This window comes from Alligator sinensis, unplaced genomic scaffold (genome assembly GCF_000455745.1).
Source record: "Alligator sinensis unplaced genomic scaffold, ASM45574v1 scaffold81_1, whole genome shotgun sequence".
Classification (NCBI taxonomy): domain Eukaryota; kingdom Metazoa; phylum Chordata; order Crocodylia; family Alligatoridae; genus Alligator; species Alligator sinensis.
This window is the reverse complement of record NW_005842607.1, coordinates 537207-559597: the sequence shown is the minus strand read 5'-3', so window position 1 is coordinate 559597 and position 22391 is coordinate 537207. Positions and strand designations below refer to the sequence as shown.

At 41.0% G+C, this 22391-nt stretch overlaps 1 protein-coding gene and 1 long non-coding RNA gene across 2 annotated transcripts in view; one reads left to right on the top strand and one right to left on the bottom strand.

The window, feature by feature from the left end:
* FBXW12 (F-box and WD repeat domain containing 12) overlaps positions 1-16291 on the top strand; it is a 40268-nt gene extending 23977 nt beyond the window's left edge. The window contains exons 3-11 of the mRNA XM_014524402.2: positions 473-510; positions 3359-3522; positions 5016-5137; positions 8514-8723; positions 10434-10598; positions 12028-12235; positions 13628-13809; positions 13895-14022; positions 15968-16291. Coding sequence (XP_014379888.2) covers positions 473-510; positions 3359-3522; positions 5016-5137; positions 8514-8723; positions 10434-10598; positions 12028-12235; positions 13628-13809; positions 13895-14022; positions 15968-16067 — 1317 coding nt within the window. The 3' untranslated portion in view covers positions 16068-16291. The remainder of the gene's footprint in view (positions 1-472; positions 511-3358; positions 3523-5015; positions 5138-8513; positions 8724-10433; positions 10599-12027; positions 12236-13627; positions 13810-13894; positions 14023-15967) is intronic.
* A 36-nt stretch (positions 16292-16327) lies between these two features.
* Positions 16328-20429, bottom strand: LOC112551796. Its single transcript, XR_003096105.1, has 2 exons — positions 18650-20429; positions 16328-18616 (listed from the first exon to the last, which is right to left on the bottom strand). It is a non-coding gene; the product is annotated as an uncharacterized LOC112551796 (long non-coding RNA).
* Between the last annotated feature and the right edge of the window lie 1962 nt (positions 20430-22391).

Here is a 22391-nt window from a genome sequence, read left to right as displayed (position 1 = left end):
CCCTTAGAGCTCCGGCCGCGCTGTCCTGGGGTGGTCAAGTCACAAGGCGGGTTTTGCCCCTCTGCCCTGCTGTCGCTGTTCCCAGGCACAGGAAGGCGTATCCACCTATTGCCCCCTCATGAATCTTTTCAGACTCTGGGTTGTGGTTTGCGACCCTTGCTGAGCCCCTCCGCAGTCGGAGTGTCAGACCTCTGGCTGCCACTTCATCTGTACAGCTGCTCTTGTAGGAAGTGTAAACTATAATGGGGGCGTTGCTATGACAGTTCCCCAACCAGCCTGTGTGAAATGCTCAACCAAAATGTAAACTCAAAGTGACGGTTGAAAAAAGCAGGTGCATGGGACGTTAACTAGAGTTCCCAGCCTGCTGCTCCCCTCGGACTGACCTTACTGCACCTTGGACAGGAAAGGAGATGGGACCGATAATGTTTCCTTACCACTCTAAAAATGTGCCTCCGTCTTCCCTTCACAACAGGCATGGAACGAAGCTGCAGACACAACTTCCCTCTGGAGGTAGGTGCCCCCTCCACATTTCAGTTTACCTCTGTACCGTGCCATTCGTAACTGTTCAGCTCTGGTTCTGAAGCAGCAGATTGCTTTGTGCTCTGTGCACACGGCTGTGGGTGCTGTCCAGGGTTCTTTGCTCAGTCTCTCTTGCTGGCACGTTTCATTATGTTTACGATTTTCATAAATTTACCTACTTCTTTGCCCTTTTTTGGTCACCTTCAGTTCCATTTTTGTCATCTCTTGGGGGGTGGTAGGAAGTCATTGGTCTCGTGAGCCTTTCCTAGGGTCTCCCTCCAATGGAGTTTCAGTAGACTAGTCTTGTGAGGTGCTGTAGAAGTATCTTGAAATATTGGGTATCTCCATCCGTTTCAAGCTCTGAGGAGTGAGGGCACCCAGTCTGTCTCTGGTTTTCCTCTTCAGAAACAGTAAACTGGAGATGTATTCTCTCTTACATCCCAGCAAGGGGTTGAAATTCATTTCCTTTAGGGGATGCTCCAACTACTGACTTGAAACTACATTCACATGGATATGCAGCGACATGTTGTTTGCCTAGATGTTTACTGCTCTGAGAAGACGGTATCTCATCTGATTCTCTTAAATACATCTGGTACCACAGCAGCAATATAGATAACTAACTAAATTTTTGTTAGTAGCGTTTTATAAATTTTTGCAGGGGTGCTTAACCTTTTGGCCCCACAGGGCCGGGCCTGGGCTGGATGGGGCCCATATGCCCAGATCAGGCTCTGCATGGCTTCAGCTGATCCCCACGTGCAGGATCAGGGCCCAGGCACTGGGATCAGGGCCCTGCACTGCCCTGTGGGCCCTGCACTGCCCTGCATGCCCAGCATACTGGCTCTCAGCCCACAGGACTCGCACAGACCTGGGGAAAGCTCCAGGGATCAGATGACACAGCACCAGGAGCTGAATCTCACCTGTGGACTAGGGGTTGATCACCTCTGGTCTAATTCTTGACAGTTTCCCCTCAAAATGAGATATTAGCAGTAGGTATGCACCGATAAAGATGTTTTTGGCCGATACTGATGGGCGATTATGTTGGCCAAAACCGATCCGATAGGTGATATGCAGCCTGGCAGCTTGGAGAGCAGCATCTGGCCGGTAAGTCTGTGGAGGGGAAGGGGGTGAGGAAGAGGGAAAGGATGTGAGGGAGGAGGGGCAGATTGAGGTCCCCACAATGAGGGCGTGGGGTAGGGCCAGGCGCTGCCCAGCTGGGGCAGGACGGCGTGGGACAGAGCCATGGGTGGCTTGTCCAGGGGGTACATGGCAGGGAGAGGCTCCCCACTAGTGTGCACACCCCTGGGGGAGGCATGGGGGGGCATGTGTTCCCCCAGATTTGTGTGCGGGACAAGGGTGGGCTGCCTGCTGCAGGCTTGGGACCAGAGGCTTCCCGGCAGGGAGGCTGGGCTGGGGCTGTGCTCAGGGTAGACGGAGGCAGGGTGGGCAGCGGTGGCACTGGTAGAGGGGCTACAGAGTGACTACAGCAAGTTACTATAGCAAGGACTATAGCTACCCCAAAACCCAGCTCCCAGTGCTGTTGCCTCCTGCCCCGCCCCTGCCCCCACCCCAAGCACAGCCTCGGCTCGGTCCCCTGCCCCCTTGCTGGGAAGAGGCCGGCACAGCGTCTGGCCCTGAGCCCACAGCAGGCAGCCCTCCCTCACCCCACGCACAAATCTAGGGGGCACATGTCCCCACATGCCTCCCCCGGGGGGGTGTGCAGCAGCAGGGAGCCGCCTCCAGATGAGCAGTCCACGGCTCTGTCCCCTTGCCCTATTCCTTCCCTCACCGTGGGGGCCTCGAAACTGCTTTCCAAGCTGCTGGGCTTCATTCCTGGCCGTGTGCATGCTGCAGCTATATGCATGCATGCGGCATCTATCAGTGACATTATCAGCTACACAAGCCAAAAGAAAACGATTGCCAGTAATGTCAATTTTCCTTTTATCAGTCCCAATCTAATATGGACTGATATATCGGTGCACCTCTAATTAGCAAGCCAGCTTGGGAAAACTTTTAATGCCATTGAGTATACTCAACACAGCTGCAACTTCTTGGTCTGGCACTTACTATGAGCCAGAGAGTTGGTAAATTTTAATGTTTAAGAAAAAATCGTATTCCACTGATCAGGAATACACAGTTCAGTTCAGGTTGCTGTGAAAGGAGTATTTAACAATACACAACTGGCCCATGTCATTGCATTGCAATGGCGATGGCAAGGCTGTTTTGAGTGTTTGGACTTTATCAGCCTTCCTTTTGTCCAGATAAATTCTGTGCTGGTCAGGAGTCCCCTTCTAGAGCGTGGCAGTGCCTTGGTCGGGGGGTGAAGGGGAAAATGCTTGTGCTTCCTGGGCTATATTGTGCTTATTGCAATTGGTGAGAGTTCACATCAGCTCCAGTAGCACAGAATGGCTTCCTCTCTCTACTTCGCCATTTATTTAATTCCTTGCTGCAAGGGGTTACATTTCCATTCAGACTTTTCTCAACAGTTTCTCCAGTTCAGTAGTTTAAACAATTTTCATCTTTTGATGTACATTTAATGACCAAAATGGTAGAACATACCAACAATATGTTACTAGCTCAGTGAAAGAAATTTCCTGATTTTCATCCTGTAATATTTAAGGAAGGAAACTTGTTTTGCAGCTTGTGAGTGAGTGAAGCCCTTTAAAACCTCACTTCTACATTTTAAATTCTCCACCAAAATAACAGATTGTGCTTTTTATCAAAGACTTTTATTGAGATAGTCAGTGTACCCAGGCAGTAACACTCATTTAAATAAACATTCTGTATTACTATTCTTAACTGTCTCCTATTACTAAACCGATGGCCACCTTTTATTTTATAGAAACATGTGCCTAAACCGTTGGACCTTTTGCAATATCTTAAACCTGACTCCAGGAGTGCAAACATGGAAAAAGTACTACCTCCACCGCTCCAAACTTGAGCAACAAATGACATCAGGACGGCCATCAGCTGATTATACGTGCATACCCATGAGGGGGCATAGTGGTATGTTGTGGGAGTGATAAAAGATTACTTTGCAGTAATCATGGTATTTTGAGGTGCTTTGTCTCAGTGAATCCTACTGCTCGAGAAATCCAGGTGGACAAATATCAAAATAAATTTAGTTTGTTATTTTTTATATAGTAGACACGATAACTTGGAAGGAACCTGAAAGATTTTTGTATGTAGTTTAGAACGTGTGTTTTTAGTATGTAAATCCAAAACTTGGAGTTATGTAAATAATTTCTGGGGACTAGGTTTGAAAAAACCTGGCCTTAAGCCTGCATGTTTTCCAGAAAAGTACACAGTCCTGATTTTTCATCCTTTTTTAATTACTAGGTTCATTCCACAGTAACGCTGTGCAGAAAATACTATAAAAAGATATCTAATTTCAGTTGTTTTTATTTGTTATTTATGCTGTTTAAATAATGTAGTATGGTTCTTTTCTTTTTCCACTGATACCTCAGGGCAAGATACATAAAAGTATTCAGGCGCTTAGCTGTGTTTTTAGGCACCCAAATATGTTTAAAATCTGTCCTATATTCTGTAGGAAGTATTTGTCTAATGTTTTGCAGTACAGCACAAATTATTATATGGTAATGCTAAAGCATGTTAAACAGAACTCTAGATTCCATGGATAGGATATAAATCAATTGTACTTCCATTTAGACAGAAAAAATTAAAGTGAATAACATTTAAACAAAGCTATAAAGGCCACTGATGCATCATATTGGATTTTGTAAATGTGTTCTGGATGTTCTTGTCAAAGGAGTTAAATTAATTGGGAAATTTATATTAATAATATAGGTAGTATGTTAAAAAGTTAATTAGCATTTATCTCAGTAATCCCTTGTCAGAATAAGGATTAATTGATACAATTTATTTCCCTCCTGCAGATACTCTGTAAGAAAATATTAAATGTTGCATTGATTTAAATGTATTTTAGGTAACAATATAGGTAACACTGTGTGAATCGGAAGTCAGGAAAAGAAATGGAACATTGCATTTAGACTATTGGTAAATGCATAACACTGGGTGTGTCTACACATTAATTAATGCACAGTAGGTACTGAACATTTAGTTTAGTACTTGCTTACTGAAGTACTAACTAAATGTACAGTAACTACTGTTACTGCACAGTAGCGCCGGTGCACATTTTTTTTGTGATGCTTACTGCACAGTAACCTAATAACACTGTGCAGTAAGATATTAGCACAGTTGTTGACGGACATGCTACTGCACAGTAAGCATCTTGTGTAGATGTGCCCAACGGGGACAGAATATAGTTAACAATGTTGTGAAGGGTAAAATGACACCATTTCAGAACATTATTTTAGGTTTTTTACTGGTATATATCCTCACTTTGGTCAATGCTATAAGCCTCACAGGCTGAAATGTTTTGCTGAATAGAGGTCTTGCTGTTCTGCTGAGCATTGAATCACTTGGCCTTATTTTAAAGTGGGGGGGGTGTTTTTTGTGCTTTTGCTTTTGTTTTGCAGGAAAAATAATGGCCATGGCTTATCTGTCTGACAGTGACCATGTCTTTGGTGCTGGACAGCTGAGGTCTGTTGTCTGCACTGCATCTACTGATGGCACTGTACGAGCTTGGAACGTCCAAGAGGTGAGGCACAGTAAAGCACAGATGTCAAGATAGATAAAAATTGAATTTCTTTAGGTTTAATTAAAAAAACCCAAACATTTCTGGTTGTCAGACTTTCCTATTTAATTTTGTACTACATGAAGGCCTAAGCACCTTTTAGTTTATTAAATCTATGTCAAACGAAAAAATAAATTTAAACAAATCTACTTGACAAGAGCCCCCCTCAGATTTTAATGGGATCAAATAGAATGTAGGTGTCTCTCTGCATCTCTAGATACCTGAGGGGATTTCCATAAGTATTAAAGGGAGGTAGGCAATGATCATTGATTTGGATGGGATAGAAACCTCTGGCCTATTTAAATGCCCAGTAGCATTTTTTTAAAATACCAAATTCGCTACATATGTACATATCTTCAAAAACCTGGCACAGGGTAACCAGAAATAAATTTATCAATTAAGTAACTACTGTCAAAATGGTTGTTTTTACTAAATCAGTTTCAAATTTAAAATAAGTTTTCAAGAAACTTATTTTTCTTACACATGCAGCACATTCATAATGGTTCTATTAAACTAATTACAAAAAAAACACTTTCAAGCATTTTCACACTTAATAAAATTCCAATTCTTATCCAGGTGTGGCTGAAGCCATTCTGAAAACAATATTATCTAAGAATTAAGATGTTAGTCACTTATTCATATAACCAGTTTTTACATTTGTATAAAATGCACATTGTTGCTTAAATTAATCCATGTACATAGAGTATACCTTTCTGGTTAATATGTTTAGCTCTGCTTGGCCCTAGTCAAGGATTTTTGTGGCTCATTATCTTTTGATTGGACTGGACTAATTATGCCAAACAAGGGGAATGGACCTTTCCATAAGAAAATAATGGATGTACAAATGTAAACCCAAGTTTTAAACAACTGATTTTCACCAGTATTTTGATACCGTTTAGTTTAAAACCACAGTTTATTTTTGTTTGCTTGTTTGGTTTCTTAACAGGTCTTTAAGTAAAGCCTAGCCACCACCATACCTGACTACCATTCTGATCTCCTTCCTGTTGCACTTGCTGTCCTGCTTTCTTCTTCATGCCATGCTCCCTGCACAACCTGCTGTTCTGCTCCGTGCTTCCTACCCTATCTGCTGCTGTGCCATCTGTCCACTTCTTGATCTGCTGTGTGCCACACATAGAAGCTGCCTGTGCTACTTATGGCATGAGTACCACACATTGCCCTCCAACACTCCCACCCACCAATCCAGATATCAGGATTGAACAATATTGAATATTTTTGAAGATTCAGTATTGAACTTTTCAGCTCAAATTTGATTAAATATTTGTGTTGCTAGTACTGACCACCCAGATTTTGTTCCGAGTATCACTTGCCTAACTTCATATAGGCAAAGATTGCTTTTTTATATGCATAAAAATATGACAAATTGCTAGAGATTCAGGTTCGTAGTCATTATTCTTCAAGTAGCAAGAGGAAAAACATGATATATAAGGGGGAGTGAAATATCTTCTCTCAGAGATGGACACAGCAGTCAGGAAGGAAGCAAAGAAATCTGGCAGGGTTTGCAAGCAATGTATGTAACAGAATGCTGGAAATATTGAAAGAATATAATATATTATTCATCAGAATTTGTGACTTCGTTCAGTTAATGGATCTGTATCAGATCTTAGATCAGCACTTTGAAAAATGAAGTATTTGCTATTCTGAAAAAGGAAACCTTTTTTCTGCAGTTAAACTTTTTGTTCAACTCGCCAGTCTTGCCCCAACATTAGAGTGAAACATTACAATTTAGTTAAATAGTCACTTTGTTGGTTTCTTGTATGGGTGTTGTGGAAGCTATTCATTGAGTATTTGCATTTAGGTTGGCATCTCTAAAAATGGCTATTATCAAATATTCTTCTTCTAGCAAAGCTAAGCTTATTTATTACCACACAGTTTTGTTCAATTCAGTCTTAAAATATGTGGAGTAAGAAAATCTTTGGCCTATAAATTAAGATCTGCATAGATCTGCATAGTGTTTCCTCTGTCTCCTATGAGGCATTAGCATGTAATAATACTCCTTTTTTTTATACATTCTTTTAATAAATTCGTGGACACTGACAGTGGTATCAATCCTCTAAGACAGGGTTCTCAAAGGTTGTATGCTACAGCCTGGCAACCCGTGACCTGGAAGCGGCTGTGGCCCAGCAAACCACAGCCCAGCAGTCACAGCTGACTGCGTCCGGAATTTCCGGCTGGCAGACAGGTGAGGATACCCCCACCTCCCAGGTGGGGGGTGGGCCAAACACTGTACTGCCACGAGCCCTGCATAAGGAGCTGTGGCCTCTCCACCCACCTCTGAAGGGGGCCGCAGTTTGCCAGTCTGCGGCCACTTCCAGTCCAGCAGCCGATCCACTGCAGCCCAGTAACGGGCCACAGCCCAGGAATTGAGAACCCTTGCTCTAAGAGGCACTGCTGCTTTCTAACTTACGTGTGTCACTGAAATCAGTTAAAGATTTCTATGTAGATTACATCAGGGAATGATTTTGCAGCTGGAATACTTATGTGCAATTATCACTGACATCAGTGGATGTAAATAGAGTTTTTGCCGAGGGATTAATTTGGCCACCAGAAAGAAATGCTTCAGGAGTGATTTGTAGAAGTACGCTTGCTCCGATTTGATTCTTGTAATCACTTGCCTGTTTCAGAAGCCATTCTCCAGTTTGGCAGAGTGAAATGCAATTGTCAGTTTCTGCTCAGAGACCCAAGCCTCTAGCAAGGTGAGAAGTAGGTTAGAAGTGAGATGAATTGGCAGAGCGAGGTGGGAAATACTACTGTGCAATCTGCCTGCATTGTATACTGCTCTCAAGTGTGTTTTAATCGCATTGCTTGTCCCTTTCTGGGGTTGATGCCCCATAAATTATGGGGAATATCCAAAGAGTACAAGAGAGTAAGATTAGACAGACTGTTTCAAGCACCACTTGAAATGTGAGACTCTGCAAAGTCACTGGATGTGATATGGAGGACAAACAAGAATTATGGTCCAAAGGAAGTATCAGGTTCTTTTTGTGATGATGTAATGTTTGGAAGGAGCTTCTTGGCTGCAATTCTGGATTTTTGAAATACACTAGGTTAAGATGAGTCATAATAATTATCCACTGGGGAATGTAAGTTAAAGAATTCCAAAACTGCAAGCAGAACAGAGTAGCTGTTTTGTTAGAAGAAAACTATTTCAAAACAAATATTAGAAAATATAAGGAAAAGTGTTTCTGAAATATGTAACTTAGAATGATGCAAAAGCAAACAATGAAAACAGTTGCATTATTGACAAGTTAAATGTCAGTTAAAATTACCTTAACCCAGTGCCTGGATGGTGGTGGTCGTGGTTGTCTTTTGTGTTGATTAGGGTATACAGATATGGTCAAGTCCCATACAAGAAATGCCACTTCTGAAAGTTATTACATTACCAAAATACAAGGTAGCAATCACAACAGATGCCCATGGAACTATCAAAGCCTGGCAGGGAGAAACTGGGCAAGAGCTTGCTTCATTCTCCACATCCTCCTCTTCATGCAACTTGGTTACCTACTCAGTGAACAAAAAGCCCTTTCTATCGGTAAGTGGACTTAAGCAACTATGAATTCATGATATAACAAAATTGCATACACGTAGATAACTGGATTAATTTAATACAATAATACACTTGGTACAGTTCATTTTGACCACTTGGAAATGTCTAAAATTTGTTGAGATCCTGGACAGAAGAGGTGGGTCATATAATCCATTCATATCCATGCCATGGTTGTCACCAGAACGTGTTGTAATGATTCATCCAGTTGAGTTTCACTTAGCTCTGGGAACTGGGCTGTGACCATCTAACTGAGGAAGTCTTTCCTGAGAGCCCAAATCTTCAGTCTGTTTTTATTTTCATTAAATTTATTCCTTTATTAATATATCCCTTTGGCTGATCATACTAGAATTATGTATCCTACATTTATGCTGTTCAAATACTTGGAGGACAGCTATCATCTCCTAGTCTCCTCAAGTTCTAGTAATCTTTCTGCTGAAGTCCATCTGCTTTAGCAGAAAGATTACTTATTATTTTTAGTTTCTTTAGTCTCCCTTTAAGTGACTAAACGAGCAAGTGGCATGAAGGACAATAGGTTTTGTGCTTTTTTGCAATAGAAGTAAAAAGGGATTTTTACCATGGATGTTTATGTTTGTGATTATGTAGTGATTATGTTTGTCTGCCCCATAGTGTTAATACCAGCTACCAGCAGGAGAGGGCATGACTTCTGTGTATTCCTGAATTCCCTTTAATTGCTGCAGTCAACAGCAATAGGGTTAAGAAAACTGTGTCTTACAGTATTTTCATATTATAGCATAGTGATTTTGTGCTACTACAGTGGTCCTTTGTATACTGCAGAATTCATCTCCTACATCAAAGTCACTTGAGTTCAATATGTTAACTCATCCTTAGGAAAACACCACTTTCTTGTGCTTATACTGCTTCCAGTATCTTCATTAGGAACTTCTTTCATCACACTGCATACACTGAGGCATTGTTACCTTCACAAGATTAGGTCTGGCCTGGATGTCACTTGCTGTAAAGGCATGAGTAGAGCTGGGGTGCTGACTATAAAAAAAAAAAATCAGCCCCAATTCTATAAACTGAATCATTACTAAGCACTTTTTGCTTTTGTCTTGTATGAGATGCACTTGAGGATGTGGACAGATGTAACGTGTAAGTGTTCCAAGCATCTCCAAAGTGCTCTGAAAAGTTAGGATACACGTATGCAATCGATGGAGTACTTCAAAGCAAACACCTCTGCCTCAAAAATGATACTGAAAATATAGAAACGTATTTTGAAGCACTGGGTGAATATACAAGATACTTACTGTGCATTAGCCTAAAACACTGCACAGTAGTGTGTCACAGTAAAAACTGTGCTAATAGCCTACTGTGCAGTGTTATTAAGCTAATGCGCTGTAAGCGTCACTAAATAACTGCACTGGTGCTACTGCGCAGTAACTAGATACTATGCATTTAGTTAATATTTTATTAAGTGAATACTAAATTAAATGCATAGTATCTAAGGTGCATTAGTCAACATGTAGATGCATCCATTGTTGCATACTTTGCACCTTCCATTTGCCTGGTACTACTTTCAGCTTAATCAAATCGGGCAAAAAATGATTTGTTGGTGTTTTATGAGCACTAAACCTTCAGCATTGCATAACTTTTCCTTTGTGGGAGCTGGGATGCTGTAACCATGTGTTGTGTTTTGTTTTGTTTTTTTGTCCCCTCCCCGCCTCCCTTCTTTAGGCAGCCACTGCAGGAGGTGCTATTTATACATTAGAGGTTCCTAATCTAAATCAAGTGTCATGCATCACAGCATTTCAGAATTCTAAAATTGATCTCTTACTTTGTTCACCTGATAAATTGTGGCTAGTTGCTGGATCTACTGAGAGTGCAGATGTATCTACCAAGGTACAGTATGCTATTCAATCTGATTACACAACTGAGAAGTTAATTTAAAAAAAAAAATTGGGTCTGTACAAGTTTGTTCTGTTTCTGATATATTCATGACTTGTAACACACCAAGAGTGTAGAGGATTTTTTTTTTATTTTTATTTTTTTTACAAATACTAAATATAAAAAATGTTTATCATGCTGCAAGTACATACGTGAAGTTGCTACTTAGGAGGTACATCTGGAAGTAGTAAGTAGTGAAAACTGGACTAACAGAACTATCAAAGAAATTTCTGCAATAAGGGGAAACAGCTTGTCATATGTGTTCGGTATCTGATGCTTCTAGAGGTTACTGGCACAACTCTCCTTTTCCCCACAAACTGCAACAGAACTTATTTGTTAAGGTAACATTTGCTGTTAACTTTTGAGTATGTTCTCCTCTGAGTGGCTGGGAAGCATTGGTTTCCAGTCTGTGGCTTTAGCATTACTGCCATGCGGATACCCTCAGATTTGGAGACCAACATCTTCCAGACTGGGGCAACCAGGTCCCTTGGCCCTAGGAACTTCCCTGCATTTATCAGCTAACCTTTATGGCAGAAAGGGAGCTAGAATTCTGGAAGTTCTTATGGAGCCAGAACTAGAAGCTCCCAACTCCATCATGAGGTTGGCAAGACTTGCAACTCTCCATTAACAGTGACATGTTTTCTGATTTGGTTTTGCCATCAAATAAAGGAAGGGGTTTTAAGAATCCCACACTACTGCACCACAGCAGGCAGCTAGTTGAAAAACCCAAGAAGCACATTCTATCTTGATAATACCAGGTTAGTTGTGTGAAAGAAAATACATTATGTTAGTTCCTTGAAATTTGGGGACTTGAAGTTTTCATTGTTTCAGGACAAGTTTTCTGAAGACATGAACTATAACTGTAACTTGAGTTTTCCTGGGCCAGTTCTGAGTTACCAGTCACTCAAATAAGGATAATTTGAGCAACAGCATGACTTCAGTAATCTTTGAAAGGTCAGGTTGTTCAAAGGACTGAAAAACGTTTACCAGAAGTGTGTTGCAAATAAAGTCAAGTCACTTGATCTCTCTTCCCTTATCAGCACTGCTCTAGTAATCTCTTTCTAGTTGACAAGACCTACACTCCTGCAGGCTTTATTTAGCACAGCTGCCTAATTCTGGTCAAAAGGAAAGTGGAATTGATGCAGCATGGAGTACAGTAGCTTAGTTGCTGTTCATATTGACACATCTGTTTAAAGGAATGCTTAGCTTCTGGCCTAGCTACTGCTATTTCTCTCATATTTACTTGTTCAATAAATCACTAAAAGAAACTTGTAATCCTGTATAACATATTTTTCTTAATTCTTATACAAGATTTTTATCGTCTTGCACAAGATTTGTCATAGGTGGTGCTGCAGTCTGAAATGGTGTATGTTTTCAATATTAGGTGTTTTCTACAGATTGCTTGATTCAACCAACAGAAGACAAATCGCCCATATGCACTTCTCTGCCTATCCGTGAGCATGTTACAGCTTGTTGGTTACCAAAAGAGCCAGCAAGAATAGCAGTAATGCATAAAGATAATGCCTTTCAGATGAACATCACAGTGTTGGACCTAGCAGTCAAGAAATCTAAATATAAATCAGAAATCCTAGGTATGCTTATAACTTTCCCTATTTATGTTTCATAGCAGAAGATTCACTTTCTCCTATCTTTTTCTCCTTGGGCCTTTTTACTAGCAATTGATATATTTCCTGCACTATAGTTAAGGATGCAAAACTCCTAATTAAGTCACTCTGGCTGGGGTTGGAGACTTGGCAATTTTGTTCAGTACAAAATCATTTTTTAATAAAAAGAATGTAAAAGATACAGTATTAGGGACTGAGGCTTCTCTTTGGCTTCCTAGTGGTTTCTAGTTCAACTTCAAGGTGCTGACATTTATAAAACACTTGGGTCCTTCCAAACTGAAGACCTCTGTCTTGCCATATTTTATCCAGTAGTCAAAGTAAACTGGGTCACACTAATTGCCAGACTGTCCTGGGAGGAAGTGTCTCAACTCTGGAAATAGTCTCCAAGACTCTACACCACATCCAATTGACCATTATAGCAGTTGTAAGTTTCTATTAAACTAAACAAGGGTAGAAGCACTATGTTTTCTAATTTTTGAGGAATTGGTCCTTATCTTGCATTTTGGATACAATTTTATACGTGTCTGAGAAAATTTATATTTTAAGTTTTGTTTTGAAGGAGGAAAAGCAGCACTGAAAGCAAGTTACAAAATTAAAGGGAATATTAACAAAACTGATAATATAGATATATTGAAGGCATTTTATTTCTGGTATCTCATTTGAATGTTCCACAGTAACTTGAGATTTCAAGGTCGGGGTGCTCAACCCCTAGTCTGGTACAAATCCAGCCTGTGGAGCTCCCACAGGTGTGGAAAACTGGTAACAGAGGAATAGTTGGAGCATTAATGTTCTCTGTTCCCTATGCTGCCAAATTTCCAGACCTGTAGGGAGCCCCCTGAGTGGGATAACATGGCCCTTCATGCCATACTGGGCTGGCACTGGACTGGATCAGGTGGCATGCAAGTCAGATAAGAAATGAGCATGTCTGGATTTGGGCAGCAGTGGCTGGATTAGGTAGCAAAGGTCCAATTCGGGAAGTGTGGGTCTGGACTGGGGCAGTTTATAGCTAGATCCAGCAGCACAGGTCTGGATTAGGAGGCACATGACCAGAACTGGAGGCCCTGGTCTGGATCATGGCATGTGGGATCCAGTCTGTGGACCAACTCAAACCACACATCTGGTTTGCAAAGGAACGGGTTAGGAACCACTGCTTTAAGATGAATCTGTGCACATCCACCCTGTGCAGATCATGGAACAGAATAGCAGCATCATGCTCAAGAGTTTGGGGGGGGGGGGGGAGAAGAGGGTTTCTTAACATTCTTTTTTTCAAATGCAATAAATGTGACTGAAATACAAATAACTGCAATACGGAAATCTTTAAGGGGTATTTTTACATGTGTAATGTTGTCTTATGAAAAGCTCAACAGGTCACAAGCTTCACATTACCAGAAAAAAGTTGGAACACATACAGTGTCATGGAGGGGTATGGAACAGAAACCATTCTTATAGGATGTGGGTCAGAGCTGAAGTTATATTCGATCTCTGGGACTCAACTACAATGTTTCCAGGATCACAAGGACACAATTACTTCACTATGGGTGGTACGTATCTCTACTGCTATTCATTCTTTTTATTGTTTGCTCTACCTTATCTTGACCATATATATGTATTTTTGTAACCTTTAAGGATTCTTTCCGGGTTGTCACATCATCCTTGGATCTCTCTCTCCGTGTATATGTGTGGAAAAAAGCAAACCAGGCTTATGCATTGCAGAGCCTGTATCAGTTACTAGGAGGATCTCATAAATGGTCAAGGTAATTGAACAACATGTAGGATAAGTTATGGTTTTCTCTTTAAGTATTCTTTACACTAGTATCTTACTAACCTCAATCCTGTATCTTTCTCCCCACGTTTGACTAAGCTGTAAGAGGGGGATGTTAAAACATGCAGCAGTCTGCACTCCAACTTTGCCTCTCGCCTACCCTGAATTTTCAGACTGTTTCACTAGACCAGTGATTCTCAGCCAAGGGGCTGCCACACCCTAGGTTGCTATGGCCTGCCACATAAATGTATACTCTTGTTAAGAGCGTAGATATGATTCATAAGATAAATGCAATGATTTCAACTAAGAATCCAGTATTTTAAAAAAACCCAAACCATTGTAACCTGTGGTGGTCTTCCTGAGTTCTTTGCAACCACTGCTGTATTATCTTTCCATTGTCAAAAAACAAGTGAAAACTTAAGAACTGGCACTTTCTCAGTTTGGCCTTGACTCTAAAAAGATTGAGCCACTGGTTTGTACCATGGCTGTTAAGGTTTTAGTATGTCTGTCTTATGCAAGTACCTGAAAACAACAGGTAGCTAGTGGGATTTACATCTATGGAAAGCTTGCCTTATTTTACAACTTTGATAATTTTGGAAGATAATTTCTTGGGAGTAATGCGCACATAAAAGGCAGAAGTCACCATTTGATAATCAGTAGAAGTCCAGATTGCTGTTTAATCTAAAAACATTTTACTGTACAGGAGGGATGCTCAACCTCCAGCCTGCAGGCCACATTTGGCCTACAAGGCTCCACCCCCAAAATGAGGAAATTTGGCAGCAGGGGAGTGGTGGCAGTTAATGACCACCCTCCCCAGCTGCCAAATTCCCAAACCCCAAGGGCCAATGCAGCAGGTTGGGGCCAAGTTATGTCCCTTTTCCCGTGGGGCTGGCTCATGCCCGCTTTGCCCCCACCTTGTGGGGCCAGGTCAAACTCCTTTCCACCTGTGGGGCAAGGTTGGGACTGGCACAGGACCCCTCCATCCCCTTGTGGGATGGGGCTGAAGCAGATGCCCCCTGCCCCCCCCTCTGCATGGCCAGATAGGGCCCTGCCACAAGAGCCCCATTCCAGATTGGGATCAGCAGCTGGATCCAGCCCACAGATGACCTGGGCACTGCTCATTCAGCCCACTGGCCAAAAAGGTTAAGCACCACTGCTGTACAGTAAAGTAAAATGAAGTTACTCACTGAGCTCTGTCAGATGATCAAGCCTAAAGAACACTAACCTGTTGTTTAGTGTTTTAAAGTTACCAATAGCTGTATGACTAAATTCAGTCATTACCAGAGCTCCTGATTTTGTTTCCCATGGAAAAACAGAGAAAACACAGGTTTCTCCTTTTAGCAGAGAAACCCATGGATTCCCTGCTTTTGCAAATAGCTCTGCAGGCTGGTTGAGCTCCAGCCTACAAGAGCCATTTACAAACAGGGCAGGAAAACCCCAGCCCTGCCAGAGGGAAAGGGGGAGGAGGAAGGGCAGGGCTTGAGACTCTCTTAGCCACAGCTCTGCCCAGCTCAGCTTCACTCTTCAGTCCTAGTGCCTGTGAGGTAAGCAGGGCTTGCTGGGGGGTTGTAGTTCATAGCTAGGGGGAGCCAAGAGCTAGCCCCAGCCCCACCCAAGCAGGCGGCAGCAGCAGCAGTGGGAGAGCTGCTGCAGCTGCCTGCTGTTGGGGGCAGGGAGCTGCAGACTTGGGTCCCTGGCCCTGTAGCTCTGGGAGATGGGGGCAGGGGCTGTGGGTGGGGGCAAGAGACATGAGTAGGCCAGGGGACTGTTGTGAGGGCAATGAGGGGTACCAGCACAGCTATGGGGGGCCTGCAGGGGGGTTTTAATTTTAATAATGGATTTTGGGGTTTTTAATGAGAATTTGAGATTCCTTTTTTGTCAGAGAAAACCAGGATCCCTGGTTATTACAAACATTATTTACAATTTTTCCACAACAGGGGCTTTATTGATGTGGCATGTGACAACGTGAGTATCATAGGCATGGTGGCCAGAGCTGATGAAACAAGTATTTTGCGAGCCTATTCTTTTAACCTTTAATATATTCCTGTTATCCTCCTTCAGGCATCTGCTTTGTACAAAAAATGATACTTTAAAAATCTTCAAGTTAAAAGCATGTGCTAGGACAGCTCCCTTTGTATGTATTCACTGTGGTTACCTTGCAAAGCCTAAACACTGCATGTGTGTGTGGACAAAGTTGCTGTAGTTTAGAGCAGTCATGCTGTATTGCTGAGTTTGTGAATTAAAGCTCATCTAAACATGTCCAATGAGATTCTGTTCCTTTTAAGAGATGTTCCTGATTTTTTTTTTTTTTTTTTTAATTTCAATTATGCAGGTTTGTTGCATCTTTTATAGAGCATTTTTCAACTTGTGCGCCGTGGCCCAAAAGTGGGTTGCAAGAATATATGAAAGGGTCACAAACTTAAAAAATAAATACAAATTTTAAATAATGGATTCTCCTTTAAAGTAGAAAAATGTAGGGAACCGTGGCTTTTCCCTTGCAGGCTTACACAGTTCCAACCTGTGAAGGGCTGCTTGGGTCCCCCCTGCCCCATAACTGGAGGGCTGTGGCTGGCTACTGACATTTACAAATGGGTCCTGGTACAAAAAAAGGTTAAGAACCACTGCTTTAGAGCAGATTTGTCAAACTCAACCCCTACCTCTGGATCTAGCCCGTGAGGTGCCCTGTGGCAGGGAACAACACAGCCATCACTTGTCTCCAGTTAGCAACACCCCCGCAGTGGGAAGGCCCATAAGCCAGATGATGCAACTCCAATTGGACCCAGCCTCTGGGATGCAAGTTTGACACCCCTGTTTTAGAATAAAGTATCTTGGGACAGAAGCCTCACTTTCCATTCTATAGAAGGAAGGTCCCACTGAGGTAAAGAGACTGACAACTGCTGATTAGAATACAATTTTAATAAGTCAAATATACAGTCATATGAACTCCATCAATACAATCTAACATATTTCCAATGAGAACAAGGACAAACCAAGACTGAAATAAAATGTAATATGTCTGCTTTTATAAGCATAATGTGTTTTGAGAAAGGAAGTGTGACACAGATAAAAGATTTACACAATAGCAGCAGTAGTAGTAGTATTGGATTACATGCCAACTGTCCTCTGGTAGCATGGGACAGTCCTGCAAGAATTAAAGTTTAATATGTAGTGCAGTTATGAAGTTGTTCGTATATTGGAAGTCTGTGCAAGACCACTACTCCATTCCTTTAGGTTGCTTCTTGAAATTCATGCAGCATTGGATTTGTTTTAATCTGGTTTCAATTCCCCTTCAATCACAGTCATCCCTGTTCAATAGTTAACTTTATGATTTATAGCATCTTTTCAGATCCTTAGGCCAGATGCTATACACATTACTTTGTTTAGAAAAAAAAGCATGCAACTTTCATGGAGTTGGCAGCAGAAGCTTCAAACAATACCTTTTATAAAAAAAAAACAAAGTTACCCCTCAACAGATAAGGGGCATTTCCCATATTTGCAAATTCACTCATAGTAGAGATCACTTAAAGTACTAATGTAGTTTGAGAGAATCTTAAAGAAATGAACATAACCTCCTTCAAGATTAAGCTATCACAGCACTTACTCTTATGAATATAGCAAGAATTCTGCTTTGTCCTCCAAAAAAGAAAAGTCAGCAGCCTTGAGTCTGTTGCTACCACATCCCCTTTTAGTTTCATTAAAACTTAATATGATCAGGAATAGTGGCTTGTCTTATACCATTTCTGTTTTCACATATCAAAGCTGCAGCAGCTTAGACTGAGCCCAAATGGTCCTGTTGTAATAATAAAGCCCTAAGAAAGGCAGCAGGTTGTATAGTTAACTCCGTGTGAGCAAAATCCCTGCCCTAAAACTATGCAACCTACTACCTCTTCCTAGGAGCCCACTGTTTCTTTTGCAGTTCTTCTAGTTAGTGGCTGCACTGTGCAGCAAGTTGTTAATTTTTTTTTTTTTAATTTTTTTTTTAAACCAGGTTCTTTTGACTTCCTGTCATGTTTAGAAATGAACAAATTTACATTCATTTACATGGCTAGTCAGTAACAGTGCTTAAACCAGAAACGGAAACATTAGCTCAGATATTTTTAAAGAATCTCAACTAAATCAACTGTCAAATGCTTGTTTTCAAATGCTTCAGTTTTCACCTTAAACTCTACTCTAATTCCTCAGTTTTAACAGATACTTCAGAAACACTTAACATGTAGTTACTTATCCCATACCAAAAGCTCATCCACGGTTTACATTTGAGATGGTTACCATTCAAAATTGGCTTTTATGCTTCAGCTTGTTCTTTTACTGCTCAAAATTAGAGTCAATATTAAGGCTGTGCGAAGCTTCAGTCCCCAATTTGATTTGGTGGGGATTCGGCCTGATTCAGCGGCCAAATCGCCAAATCAAATCAGAGGACCCTTTAATCTCTCCGAATCAAATAGGAAAGATTCGGATAGACACAGCTTTAGATATTTTGTCTATATACCTCGAGGTACCAGCACAGCACGTGAATGCTGCAATGCTGGGGTGCATGGAACATTCCACAGGAGTGCGGAGGACTCCTAGTGTGCTTGGCAGCAGACCTGGAAGTGAACCAGAAACACTTCCGGGTCCACCAGGAAGCACACTGCCCCGCCTTCGCAACTGGTGCCTCTTGGGGCACCTGGGATCCCCACTGCCGATCGCCAAGTCAGGGGACTGCAGGGGGGTCCCCCAGCAGACCCAGAAGTACTTCCAGTTCATTTCTGGGTTTGCGGCTGAGCATGTGAAGGGGCCCCCTGCACTCCTGTGGGACGCCCCATCTGCCCCAGCATCACAGCATTCACAAGCTACACTGGTACCTTGAGGTATGTAGAAAAAACATTTAAAGATGTGTCTATGACCAATCTGCTGATTCTCTAAATCAGCACCGAATCTTCAGATTCAACCGAATTGAATCGGGGGCAGTGATCCAAATTGATCAATCAAATCACTGTCCCCAATTTGGACGAATCCAAATCGAGCAAGGCCCATTTCACACACCCCTACTGAATATATAGAATGATGTTTGGATGCTTGGTTCTTAACAGTTTCCAATAAACTTAAATCAGTGGGTCAAAGGGATTGCTCATTTAATGCTATCCGTGTTAACTGAAGGAAGTAATCCCAGCAAAGGTACTGAACTTCATCATCATCTCACCTTACAGATTTGGAAGGTGAAAAAAACTTATTGCTAATATTTTCACCCTAAAATGTATTGCTTAAATTCACAAACTGTAGCTGTTGGGCTCCACAGCATTTTAGTGCCCTGCTGCAATGGTGGTATTGAGGCACATGTTTTAACACTTTTGAGCTGACATCAATTTGATGTCTAGACTAGTCATGGAAATTTGAGAGACCTGCAATCAAATTCAGAACCAAGAAGTTGTAATACTTTTTTTCCCTAGCCAAAAAGATTTTATAGTATTCAAAAGGTATTTCTACATACAGAACACTTTCAATTAGATTAAGCAGTGGACCATGCATCTTGAATATACAGCTATGTCACTCACCTTGGATAAGAGTGGTAGTAGTCAAATGCCATGTTAACGTGCAGATCCTAGCCACTTAATAACGTGGGATCTTAACTTGAATAATCCACTTGCAAGCCAATCTCTGTGGACACCAACTACCATGTAAGAGCTGCAGACTTGTTTTACTCCTCAGGGAAGGCAATAGATTGTATAGTTATCTCCTGAACAGGGTAAAATAACTACCCCACAACTATACAATCTACTACCTCACTCTGATAGAGAAATCTGTACTGTCCTTCCAGAAAATACATCTTAGTTGTACGGCTATTTTTCTTTGAACAACATTTACATGGGCACCCACATTAACACCGTCTGCCATTGGTAGTACTGTTGGAAACATAAGCTTAAATTTTCCCCAGAAATCTGGGGGTATCTCCTTTAAACATACTCTTGCACACCTGTTTTCTTCAAGGGGAAGAAAAATTTAACAAAGAACAGTAAAAAGCTGATCCTCATGAGAACAGATATATATAAACTATCACACGCTGTAGTTATATTCATTATGTTTATAAGACCTTTGAAACAGAAATTCTGTACAATGACAATGAACTCCAAATTGAGAAGTTGCCACTGTTGATTTTTCTGCTGCTTTAGGAAAGACAGTAGATTGTATAGTTATCTCCCAGTTGTGGGTATGACCCTAAAACTATACAACCTACTACCTCATCCCACAGTGCAGTCATCTTCATAGCTCGGGTGAAGAGAGAACATTTTAGCAAAGACAACTTAGCTGCAAGACAGCATCCACACTGTTTAAACTTTTAATGAACAGCAAGATTCCCCCGCAACCCATGTCACAAATTACCTGAAAAACCAGGAAGATTTTGATTTCAGATTTAAAAATTATACAAACCATTTGGGTCTTAGACCCATCATTTCTGGAAAGAATGTTAGCAAACTGTGTGCTGCATTTCACCCAATTCATTTGAGATTGAATTTGTTCCATAGTTGTGACCATAAATCTGAAAGGAGAAAAAAATGTTTATGTAAACACTTCATGTAAACCTGTGTTACTTTTCTGTTTGCATACATTAACAAAATCTAGAACTGCAGGTATGTTGCCATTTTTTTTTTTGTTTTAAGTATACCAGCATGAAGTCTTAATGCCTTTAATCCAAATTAAAAATAAAACGTAATACCACAGATGACCAGTGTTTAACTGTCACTGTCATACAGCAAACTAGTTTAAGTAAATACTAAACTTAAATGAAACATCTGCAAAGCAGCATTTCTGTGCTGCTTAGGTCAGCAAGCTGTTGTAGATCAAAAATTAAGTGGATGTCTAGCTCTTTTGAACAGGGACATCTTACTGATAATGCATGCAATGCAACTGATCCAGATTTAAAACCTATAAGCAATAAAATATTTAACAGATACTTGCGTTTCCAACAAGAATTACAGTATATGCATGCTGCTTATGAAACCAGTGGGTAACAGGCTTCATTAATTCATTGTGCTCCAAATTTAAAGGAGTTTCCATTGTTTAAGAATACTTTAATGTTTCTGAACAAGTTTGAAAAATGCTTAACCACAGTACTAAGAATGAACATACTTGCCAGACAGATGTGACTTAAAATCCCCTTCTTGGCATAAGTACCTTAAAAACAGAGTTGGAAAAGCAAGAAAGCTATTTTGTCATGTTCCCCCCTTCAAACATATCTCAGCAACCTAAAATAGAGCATCCAGCCAGATATGCATTTTTCCTAAACATCACATTTCTTACAGTCCTGATTACAAGATTCAAACAAGTCTTCAAACAAAGCCTTGATAGAAATGAGAAGCAAGAGCGCCTAATGCATGCTAATGTCCTTGCCAAAAACACAACCCGTGATCAGGTCCATTAATACACAAAAGGATGACGTTATTCCTTCATGAACAGCAAACATAAAAGGGAAAAAAAAAATACTTACAAAACCCTTCAATGCTCCACTCTGGAACCCTCATTTGTACAAATATTGACAATGAATTTTAGCAAATTGCTCTTAAGATCCTGCCAGTGATTGGCAGAAATCCCAGACTTGCTTTCGCTAAACCTTGTGCCTATCAAAACTATCCCCCCCCCTCCCCTTTTTTTTTTTGGTATTCCAGTTCACAGATGGGTAAAAGCAGTTAGTCCTAATGCCCAAAGCAAAAATTGGACCTGGGTAGCATTAGTCAGATAAAGTCAGAAGCCATTATGTAGCACTGGCACAAGGCCTTTTTTAGATTAGCTCACAGGCGGAGATCTTGAGGTCATCCAAACACATCCAAAAAAAATTCAATACAAAAAGGCTAATATCCTTTTTCATGATAGCTGGTGAATGTTCATATAGAAGAGCAAAGGCAAAGTGAAAAGCTGTAGCTGGATTACCTTTATACAAGAAAGACTGATCAAGCCTGCCAGTGTCTTTTCAGCTCAGTGAATCAAGCTGTATCAGACTGACACAAGCAGATCTCTCATGCCTGTAAATAATGGCTCCACTGGATTTTGTGAAATTCAAGATGCATAAATCTGCTTTAATTTCTACAATACTTGAGACCAAAAGACATGCCTAGATTTAGGAAACATCTGAAATATTTGCAAGCAGGTGCTATTGTATGGCACCAACATGAAATGTGCACACAAACTATAAAACAGTACTGGCATAACTGCAAACCTTTTGGTCCAATATGGTAGTCACACAAAGGATACTTTTTAGAATTTGTGGTAAACGCTAAGCCAGTAAGTACTGCATTTTTTTTAATTGTGAAAAAGGTTGTGATTTTAAATTTCAGGTAGCAATATATAAACAAAGAATGCAACAGTCAGTTATGTGAATTTAAGAAA